At 36.0% G+C, this 11573-nt stretch overlaps 2 protein-coding genes across 2 annotated transcripts; one reads left to right on the top strand and one right to left on the bottom strand.

The window, feature by feature from the left end:
• Positions 1-8554: 8554 nt before the first annotated feature.
• LOC138869724 (uncharacterized) lies at positions 8555-9298 on the bottom strand. Its single transcript, XM_070147375.1, has one exon. The coding sequence runs from the start codon at positions 9296-9298 to the stop codon at positions 8555-8557; it is 744 nt and encodes a 247-aa protein (XP_070003476.1).
• Positions 9299-10335: 1037 nt separating this feature from the next.
• LOC138869723 (F-box/kelch-repeat protein At3g06240-like) lies at positions 10336-11361 on the top strand. Its single transcript, XM_070147374.1, has one exon. The coding sequence runs from the start codon at positions 10336-10338 to the stop codon at positions 11359-11361; it is 1026 nt and encodes a 341-aa protein (XP_070003475.1).
• Positions 11362-11573: the final 212 nt, after the last annotated feature.

The following is an 11573-nucleotide window of genomic DNA, read 5'->3' as shown; positions in this document are numbered from 1 at the left end:
CTTTGTACATGCTAGAGCCTAGATCTTGATTTTATAGTATATACATTTATTATATTAATGATACATTTCAGTATTAATAATATAGTAGCTTACTATTATTAAAAAACCAACTGAGATTACTAAAGTATGATTGGATAATATCTCAATTTATATCTACTATTTTCCAAACAACCATTAATTAAAAATTTGGGTTAACTTAGAATTATACCACGTTAAACAAGATTAAAAACCTAACTTCGGATCAAACATGATCCTAATTCCAAATAAAAGCTGATAGCCGAGCTAAGACTACACACAAATGATAGTAGTAGTGCTTTGAAAGATGTTTGGCTCGACGAGTCACACTATTCCTCATCTTCGCCTTAATAAAAATACAGTGTCTAAGCAAAAGTGACTGAATTCGGTCGAACTCGCACCTAGTAGGCTCGCTCTGCCTCTGTTTACGTGTGGTCGGTAATTTTTATGTTAATTTTATATGTGTATTAAAAAGTTTATTATATAACTATAAATATTAATTCGGAATTATTATAGTAACTCTGCACTTAAAATTTTGTATCCGCCTCTGTTTAATCTTGCACCTTTTTTCTTCATGGTTTGAAGAGTCAGTCAATTTGAGATGGCTACATCTTTCGCCACAAGAACAAAAAAGAGGCAGGAAAATGACAAGAAAGTAGGACTTGGGTGTCAAGTAAATAAAGCAAATTAATGGACCATGCTTTCAAACTTTTTCGTCCCACCACTAATTCCAGCTATAAATTAATTCAACTTCTTCACATATTCAAGACTCACTAGCCATTCTTCAAAGTTCAAAATCTTTTACTAATTTTCATTGCGTGAATTGCCATGAATTTACAACAAACTGCATATATTCTTTCAAGAATTCCAATTTTAGGGTGTTTTATGAACACCCTTTTCCAATTTCTTTGTCATGAGAGATTTATTAATGAAAATCATGAGATTGAGACACAATTAATTGACAGAGAAATCAATGATGATACGGCAATTGCTAGTAATGTAGCAGCTCAGAAGCATTTTCAGCAACATATCAAAGGGGGTTGATATTATCAACCATTTAATGTAAAGCATAATGCTGTATTCTGGGCCGGGGCCGGGCCTAAATGGGCCAAACGGGCCTAGGCTCTGGCGGTCCCGGACTTCGTGGACTCAACGGGTGGAACCAACCCGTGACGGGCCGGGCTCGTGGGCTTAGCGGGTCTAACGGGCTTTTTTTATTTCCGTGCTTTTTTTTTTTAATTTTTTTTTGTTTAAAGCAATTTCTTGTAAACCATATCATGGCTATATAAATAATATATATGTAATATATATGTAGAAATCTAATCATTAAAGTGCTTGACGAAAAACTAAAATAACAAAACAATAGTAAAACTAAATTGCCATGCATAATAAATTAATAAGAAAGTACAACATGAAGCATAAATACGTCTAATAATTTTAAAATAACAAAAATTGTTGAAATATCTTAAAGATGAATTTGCGGATAAATACCATCAACACAATACGTTATATGCCTCTTTAAAATACCTGTGGTACACCCTGAACGAAAATTTAATACTCTTCCACAGTTCTTGCATTTTAATATTTGGCCTTCTTCATTTTCTTCAAGCACTTCATAGTGAAGTGCGAAACAAATAAGCGCACTCTTTCCGAACGAGCCATGATGTAACTTGAAAATTAAGATTGAGACTTGAAGTCTTGAAATTGGAGATTGAGAGAAATTTAGATTGAGAAATGAGTATTGAGTATTGAAATGAAAAAGAGGGAGGAGGGTATTTATAGTGTTAGAGAAGGTTAGTTTTGTAAATTGAAAAAAAAATGGCTATTTGTGCAATATGGCCGTTGGTGGTCATTGGGGATGAGGCCCTCATTTTGAATTTTGAAAAATCTTGTTTTGTAGTATATATAATATACTAGTATAGTATACTATTTATAGTATGTTATGTATATATATTTCCAAATATAATTTCTTATAATGTTTTGTAGTATATATATATAGATTTTCTTGTAGTATATATTGTATGTTATGTATATATATTACCTTATATATTTTCTTGTAGTATATATTGTATGTTATGTATATATATTCCCTTATATATTTTCTTGTAGTATATATTGTATGTTATGTATATATATTATAGCTTATAAATAATTGCAAGTTAAAGACAAAAAAATATTGTAAAAAGATATTCAAGGGCATGTCTTATAATTTTATTACCAAAAATGGAATATCTTTCTTAGTCTTCCTCCCCCCAATGGAATGAGCACAACAAGGTACTAATACCACCATTAAAAGGAAAAAAAACTAAAAGAAGATATGCCAAAGTACAATGTACACTATAATCTACATTGTATCTCATTAGGATAAAGAACATTCATAGTTTCATCATCTAAATTTTCACCTGGTGCAACATTATGCAAAATTGACTATCGGAAAATTGAAAACATGGGTTATCACTATCAAGAATAATAGGAGCAGCAGGACGTCTACCAGGTCTGGGTCGGGGAGCCGGGGGAAGGGTAGTAGGATGGCCACTACTTTCACCAATTTTAGCTTTACCTTTACCACCAAAAATATTTTTCAAAGAAAATGCCATATAAATTATAATTATACTAAATAAAACTAACAAAACTATAATATTAAAACTTAAGAGTTGGAACGCGTTTACCGAATTGCCGAACAACTTCTTGAAAATTGAAAATCGTTGAAGACTTGAATACTTCAATTCACCAACTTCACAATTTTTCACGAAATTTCAACAATAAAATAAGCAATTATAGTAGAGAGATTGATGAATTGGTGAGTAACAATGAAAGAATGAGGGGGTATTTATAGTTGAAAATTGGAAAAAGTATAATTATATAAAGTTTGGGATTAAAATAAAGTTTGAGGGCCAAATGACTATTTTTTAAACTTCCAAACTGTCAAAATTGCAGCCCAACGGCTATAATTTTAATTTTTGACCGTAGTTTTTTTTAAAAAAATTAGCCGTTAGGCCCGGTAAGAAAGGCCCAGGCCCGCTAGCTGGTCCCGGGCTCGTGGTTTTTTTTACCATACCCGGCCCACCACGGGCTTTTTGCACCATTAAGGACCGGTCCACCAAGACCGGCCCGCCAGACCCGTTTAGCCCGTTAGGACTGCGGGCCCGATCCGGTCCCGGTCCCAGCCCGGCCCATCGTACAACATTATAATTAGTCGTCGTGCACACAAATTGGTCCGGACACCATGATTATTAAAAAACGGTAAGTGTAAAATCATAAAGTATAATTGTATAAACAATTTTTCTCTTTACTTTTTTCCTATTCTTCTCCTAGGTTGTGAATTAGCTACTGAGGAAAGTCATAACTGCTGCAAGATTTATGACTATTATATTGTTTTGAATTGATCATTGTACTTCTCACTATCCTTTCTTGACTTCTCTTAGTTATTTAAATTTGTTATGATCACATTGATGACTAGTGAAACAAATATAGAATATCCTCATGAACCTTGATTTTTCCTTCATTTTAATACGGCAAGGCAAAACAAAATATTCTTACTATATCGACATTTGTTTCTATCTATCCAATTTTAACTTCCAAAATATTTCAGCCAAAGTTTATCTGATTGAATGTATGTGATCTTAAACGCAACAAAATTGGATCAAGTTTGCACCTACTGTAAATCTGAAATTCTCAAAGAAGCATTTGCTCTCTCCGTTTTAAAAAGAACAAATCTATTACTATTTAAAGAGTCAAACAAGATTTTATTTGATTTTGCAAATAGTTACAAATAATTTAAATTGTTTATTATTGTGATTTATAGTTTGTTTTATGTAGTTTCTAAATATATATTTAACTCAAAAAATTTAAAGAATCTATATCCGAATCACACCGAAAATAAATCAGTTTAACCCTTGTACTCCGAAAAGGTTCGGGAGTATAATTTTCCCATATTATGAGTTACTTCACAAGCAGGGAGATTGTATGTATCAATTGAGGCAAACCACCTTCTGACCCCAAAAAGGAAAAAGAACAAAATTCTTGATTGCTTTGACAAGTCCTAATCCAGTATACAAAATGATATTCATAACAAAACCAATATTAAGAAATCAGAGAATATGAACAACGTCACTTTGGCTTGGAAACAGATTAAGCTCCATAAAATAGGAGACTAAATAAACAATAGTAGTACATTATTATACCAGAAGGGAAGCCTTGACGTAGTTAGTAAAGTTGATGTCATGTATGACCAGGAGGTCACGGGGTCAAGCCGAGGAAATAACTTTTTGCATAATACAAGGTAACGCTACGTACAGTGGAATTAACCTTTTGCATAGCGAGAACTTTGTACACCGGACTGCCTTTTAGTACATTATTATACCACTTGAGCTAGCTAGTGGACAAACCATAAAGATCGTACCAATACAAAATATCAAATAGCCGACTTTAACCTTGTTTGAGACTAAGGCATAGTATGATATCTATGTGGCTCTAACTATAAGCATAGCCGAAAAGAAGTGCTTCAAGCTTGCCATATACAAGGAATTACAGGTAGAGAATTGACACACAGAGAGCCATACCAACAACAACAATAATAACAAAAAATTCAATGAAATCTCATATGTGGGGTCCGGGAGGGTAATGTGTACGCAAATTTTACTCTATCTTATGAACCAAGAAATGTTATTTCTGATAGACTCTCGGCTCAAGAACAATGAAAAGGACACAATGAACAAACAATTATAATGGCAAGAAAATAAGACAACATAAGATATCTATTATTTTAACTGTGGTTAAAACGTTGTGTCAAGTAATTAAATTTAGACCATTGATATAAAGATAAGACATCTGTTATCCATGTAAAGAATAGCAGAAGAAGAGTATTATTCGGAGACCTTCTGCTAGCCCAAGATCATTAACCAAGATTGGAGGATTCAACTAAAGAAGAGGAAGCTTGAAAAAAGAAGAGAGATTTTAGATAGAAGAACTTATTTAGGAAAGAAGGCTTTCTTGATTTTGGCTTACTTATAAATGAACAAGATACCCCCTATTTATACTAGCCTATGGATGATTCTAGATATGATTCTAGATAATGTACAAAGAAAATTCTAGCAACCTTATCTTCTAACAACACTCTAGAATATCTAGATATGTCTTATCTTCCTACAACATTCTAGAACATCTAGATATGTCCACTAAATAAATATCAAGTATACTAAACTAGGACATTCTAGAGAATTCTATATTATTCCAAAAAATTAACTTTATTTTTTTTCACACTCCCCCTTAAAGTGATTTTTTGGAAACTACTCCAAGCTTGTCACGGAAGAACTCGAACGAAGCTTTAGTAAGTGACTTGGTGAAGATATCATCGATATTCTCCTGACTTCTCACTTCCAAAGTATTGATTGTTCCATCAAGAACCTTTTCCCGAACAAAGTGATGTTCCACCTCAATGTGTTTAGTTCTTGCATGGAATACTGGATTGTTTGCAAGCTTGATGGCACTTTGATTATCTCCATAGATCACAGTTGGCTTTGATATAGGTAGATGCAAGTCTTCAGCAAGTCTTTGTAGCCATACACATTCTTGAGTAGTGAGAGCAGCTGCTTTATACTCTGCCTCCGTGGTTGACAAAGAAACTGAGTCTTGCTTTTTGCTACACCAAGAAACACTTGTTCTACCACAGAGGAAAATATAGCCCGATGTTGATCTTCGGTCATCCAAATCACCACCAAAATCAGCATCCGTATAACCAGCCAACACCAAATTATTCTTCTTTTGGAAGAACAAGCCCATGTCTGATGTTGAGTTGATATACTTTAGAATCCTCTTTACAGCTTCTAAGTGAGGCTTTCTTGGACTTTGCATAAATCTGCTGACATATCCCACCGAGAAGGCAATGTCCGGCCTTGTAATAGTCAAATACAGGAGACTTCCAACAAGAGCTCAAAAAGGCTTGGGATCTGCAAGAAGTGAGCCTTCGTCCCGCCTTAACCTTGTGCTTATCTCAAGAGGAGTAGAACATGTTTTGCTTTGCTTCAATCCAAACCTGTCAACAAGTTTCTTGGCATATCCTTCTTGAGTGACAAAGATCCCTTTGTTCATGTTTGTCACCTCTAAGCCAAGAAAATGGTGTAGTTCTCCCAACTTCTTGATGTCAAATCTTATGGAAAGCTCATCTTGAAGCCTAGCAACTTCATCTTCATTGTTTCCTGTTATTATCATATCATCCACGTACAAAAGAACAACCATATGCAAGTCTCCTTGTTTTTTAACAAATAAGCTAGGATCTGATTGTGATGCATTATAGCCACGGAAATGTAGATACTGAGCAATTTTTCCATACCATGCTCGTGGAGCTTGCTTGAGGCCATAAAGGGCCTTCTTAAGTTTGCAGACATGATTAGGATGTAAGTTAGAGACATACCCGGGTGGTTGCTCCATATAAATATCTTTGTCAAGCTCTCCATATAAGAAAGCATTCTTCACGTCAAGTTGCCATAACTTCCAATTATGCGAGGCTGCCAAGGCTAGCACAACTCGGACAGAGATCATCTTAGCCACCGGACTGAAGATTTCTTCATAATCTTCACCATACTTTTGAGAAAATCCCCGAGCAACTAGCCTTGCTTTATATCTATCTATGTTGCCATCGGCTCTTCTTTTGATTTTGTAAACCCATTTACAAGAAATGGGTTGTACATCCTTCGGCTTTGGTACAAGGCTCCAAGTTTGATTTTTTATCAGAGCCTCCATTTCATCATCCATAGCAAGCTCCCATTCTTTGACTCCTTTAGCTTCTTCGAATGAGGAAGGTTCTTCATCATCAATTGGTCCTGCAAAGAAACAGGAATACGTATTGACAAAATTTTCATCTCTAAAGCGGGATGGCTTGATAATAGTTCTTTTTGGCCTTCCCGAACCACTTGAATCATCTTCTTGTTGAGTTTCATGTTGTTGAGGTACAGGACTCCCCCTTTCTCGTAACTCCTCGGCAGTTGTATTATCTAGAGAAGCACCTGCAATGGACAAGCTTGAATCTCCATTATTTAAAGTTTTTGAACTCGCTCCATTCAATGCAGCTCCATAATACAAAGACACTTCGTCGAATATGACATCCCTTGAGACAACAAAGAGATGAGTTTTAGGATCCATGCACTTCCATCCCTTTTTCCTTTCATCATATCCGACAAAGATGCATTTCCTTGCCTTGGCATCTAACTTGCTCCTTTGAGAATCCGGAATGTGAACATAACAAATAGAGCCAAAAACCCCGAGGTGTTTCACGCTAGGCTTTTCTCCAAACATTAATTCATAGGGAGACTTCATATTATTTGGAGAAAGCGGCATTCTGTTAATCACGTACACTGCACATTTCATACCTTCAGCCCACAAGGCTCTAGGTAGATTCTTGGCATGAAGCCAACTCTTACATGTCTCAGTTAAGTGTCGGATCTTCCTTTCCGCCACTCCATTTTGTTGTGGCGTATCAGCGCATGTCAGCTCTCTTTTAATGCCATGCCGACGACAAAAGGAAAGAAACTCATCTGATGTAAACTCACCGCCATTATCAGTTCGTAGCCGCCTTATTCTGGAATCGAGTTCACCTTCAACAGTTTCTTTGAACTCCACAAACTTACTGAAAACTTCTGACTTGTGCTTCACAAAATAAATCCAAGTAAATCTAGTAAAATCATCAATGAAAATTAGCATATAGGAGTAGCCTGAAAATGAAGGAGTTCTCGTTGGCCCCATTAAGTCACTGTGAATAAGTTCTAGTGGGGCATTGCACCTTGACAAGGATCTGTCAAATGGAAGACGATGTGCCTTTCCATATTGACATCCTTCACAAACCTCTCCTCCATCAAAATTTCTTAAGTTAGGCAAACCTTTTACTAGATTCAACTTTACCATGACTTTTAATTTATCCATGCTTAGATGTACAAGTCTAGCATGCCAAATATGTGTATTATCATTGCTACTCATCTTCTCAATATATGAATTAGAGGCAGATAAGACATATAAATCGTTAACTCTCTTACCTGAGTGAACGATATCTGCCTTGAGTACCTTGATATTTCGGAGGAACTTCACATCACGTGGGCCAAATAGCAAATAGTTTCCAGCATCTACAGCATTTGCAACTGAAAATAGATTTTTCTTCATACCTGGAACGTGAAAGACACTGTTGAGGGTGATAGTATTTTTTTGCTTCTCGTTGATCACAACAATGCCTTCCTTCTCCACATTATGGATTGTATTATCTGCTGTAACAATGACCTCATATCCGTTGTATTCGCGAAAGGTGGAGAATTTGGATTGATCTCCAGTGAGATGGTGCCCGCATCCTGAATCCATGATCCAGTCTCTTTCAAAATTTATGGAAGCCATGGCATTTATTGCTCGAGTCTCCGCTGTGAAGCACTTTCCCCAGTCTTCTTCTTTTTCTTCTTCTTCAGCAACTTCCTCGATTTGAGCTATATTGCTCTCTTTGGCTCGACAATATCTTTTTATGTGCCCGACTTTGCCACAACGGTAACATTTTAAAGGCTTTTTACCGTTGCTGGAAGACTCCCTTCTTTCCTAGCGAGCTCGAACTACTTGAGGATTGAAAGTGCATGCTATCTCTTGATTTCCCTTTAAAGTTCCTCTTATCGGCGACAAGAGCATTTCCTTCCCCTTCTTTGATGGATACACCAGCCATCTGTTTGGCTAATAGCTCTTGTGACGATAGCAAATTCTCAAATTCTTCCAAAGATTGTTGTTGAACCCATCCTTGAATCGATGTAACAAAGGGAATATATTCTGGCTTTAAGCCACGAATAATAATTCTTCTTATTCGTGCTTCAGAGATAGCCTCGTCCGGATTCAATAGAGAAATTTCAGAACATAGATTTTTAACCTTCAAAAAATACTCAGCGATCGAGAGATTACCTTGAGTGGTGTTAGCTAACTCATTCTCCAAAATCTGTAGCCGAGCTTCATCCTTCTTGTTGAATAGCCGATCGAAGGTCCTCCATATTTCGTGAGCTAATTTACACCTTATAATATGATCAAATAAATTATGAGAGATGAACCTCTTGAGGATAAACTCCGCCTTAGCATTAATCTGCTTCCACTTCTTACGTGCATTGCTATTTTCCGATGCGTCAGTAGGAGGACTTGTGTTACTCCCATTGACAACTTCCCACAAATCCTCACCAACAAGGTATGACTCCATACAAGTCTTCCATACCTTGTAGTTGGACTGGTTCAATAACTCAATCCCCAGTCCATTAGCACGACCACCCAAATCCATTTAGAGAAATCAGTTGAATCAACCACTAACCCGACCTTGAAATCCAGGAGCCAACTTATGGCTCTGATACCATGTAAAGAATAGCAGAAGAAGAGTATTATTCGGAGACCTTCTGCTAGCCCAAGATCGTTAACCAAGATTGGAGGATTCAACTAAAGAAGAGGAAGCTTGAAAAAAGAAGAGAGATTTTAGATAGGAGAACTTATTTAGGAAAGAAGGCTTTCTTGATTTTGGCTTACTTATAAATGAACAAGATACCCCCTATTTATACTAGCCTATGGATGATTCTAGATATGATTCTAGATAATGTACAAAGAAAATTCTAGCAACCTTATCTTCTAACAACACTCTAGAATATCTAGATATGTCTTATCTTCCTACAACATTCTAGAACATCTAGATATGTCCACTAGATAAATATCAAGTATACTAAACTAGGACATTTTAGAGAATTCTATATTATTCCAAAAAATTAACTTTATTTTTTTTCACAATCCATCCAAGTAGGAACTTGGAGAGATGGAGACAATAGAAAATGGAGGGGAGTTGAATTCCTTTTGAATCAAATCAATAGGAGAAGAAGAGAAGCCATAGCGCAAATAGAGAAGCTTCAAAGATGACAAAAAAGGCTAATCTTTTCAATAGGGAAACTCCAAATATGACAATAATGGCAAATCTTCTCAGATGCCAACAGAAGAAGAAATCAGTACGAACTCGTAATGGTATCTGTTTCTCTCTTTCTTTTTTTTTTTTTTAACAAGGGTGGTTTGAGCCAACCAGGATTTTTTTTGCCTCAGGTCTACATGAATGGGGCTGACCACATTTTTTTAATTAATTACAGGGAAGAGAGTTGTAAAGCCGTCAAAGCAGATGGATATTGTTGATCATCATGTTAGTTCTGATTTCACTCTAAGATAGTTTCTGTACCTTTCTTTCTTTAATATTTGTTCTTGTTGCCCTAAAGACCTTGAACTATACTAAAGCACTTGCCTTGTCCTATCTAGGCCACTGGAATTCAATTCCAAGACGATATAATTATGGAAATCCTCATCAGGTTACCCGTGAAGTCTCTTCTTCAGTTCAAATGTGTTTCAAAATCTTGGCAGGCATTAATCTCTGATCCTTACTTTAAGATGAAGCATCTCAATCATGCCAAGAATAACCACAAACTTCTTGTTTGCCAGTCATCGCTTGATAGGGGTGATATGGAACGTACCATCAAGTTTAGCTTCTATGTTTCTCCTTTATCGAATATACAAGAATTCGGTTGTCTTTCAAAGTATGTACAAGAACTCGATTTCCCTTCAACCTACAAACCATTTGAGTGCCACTTATTTTGTTGTTTAAGTGGGTTGGCTGTTCTCGGATTTGTTAGTAAATTTGATCAACTTTTTTTGTGGAACCCCTCCACAAGAGAGTCGACACTTCTTCCCCATTTAGAATTTACACGACTGCGTACTATGTTTGGATTGGGATATGACGCAATGAGTGATGGGTACAAGATCCTTAAGTTGGATGTGCATCGAGTTGATCAACCATTTGTTGAAATTCTCTCGCTAAAAAGTGGTTCTTGGAGAAAAATTTGTTACTATCCAACTGCCATTTGCCCTAGGTTGGGACAGAAAAATGTGATATATCCTTGCCAAAATTGCGGTCTGTGTGTGGATACTATGGTATTTGTTCATGGAGCATTTCATTGGCTCGGTAAAACAATATCAAGAACTTATCATTTGGCTTCATTTAGTTCTTCAAATGAGGTGTATGGAGAGATACCTTTGCTAGAGCAAATACACATAACTAATGAAGATGTGTTGTCTAATTATGGCCTTTCATTAGTGGAAGAAATGGTTTGCGTTTCTTCTACTCATAAACATCAAGGATGGGGCACTTTTAAGTTGTGGGTAATGAAAGACTATGGTGTCAAAGAATCTTGGACTGTATTATTTACCATACGACTCAGCGATATTGTATATGCCAAATTGAAATATAGATTTGCAAATGGTGAAGTGCTACTATATTTATTTGAGACTTTAGCAAATGCACCTTGGAGCAAAACCGTATGATTACATTTGCACATACTGCACTGAGGACATCCACAGGTCCATTTGGATTCTGGCCCTAATGTTTTAGAGTTCACGATGGAATTGCTTATACAGAAAGTTTGATCTCACCGAAATCACTTATTTAATATTTGCTTATGTATGCAAGAAACTTTTTTATTTCTTCTTTTTGTTTTTTTCGGAAATCATGTAAGGACCTCAAGTATTGTCTATCG

Source organism: Nicotiana sylvestris, chromosome 5 (assembly GCF_000393655.2).
Source record: "Nicotiana sylvestris chromosome 5, ASM39365v2, whole genome shotgun sequence".
NCBI lineage: Eukaryota > Viridiplantae > Streptophyta > Magnoliopsida > Solanales > Solanaceae > Nicotiana > Nicotiana sylvestris.
This window is presented reverse-complemented; position numbering and strand designations above follow the sequence as displayed.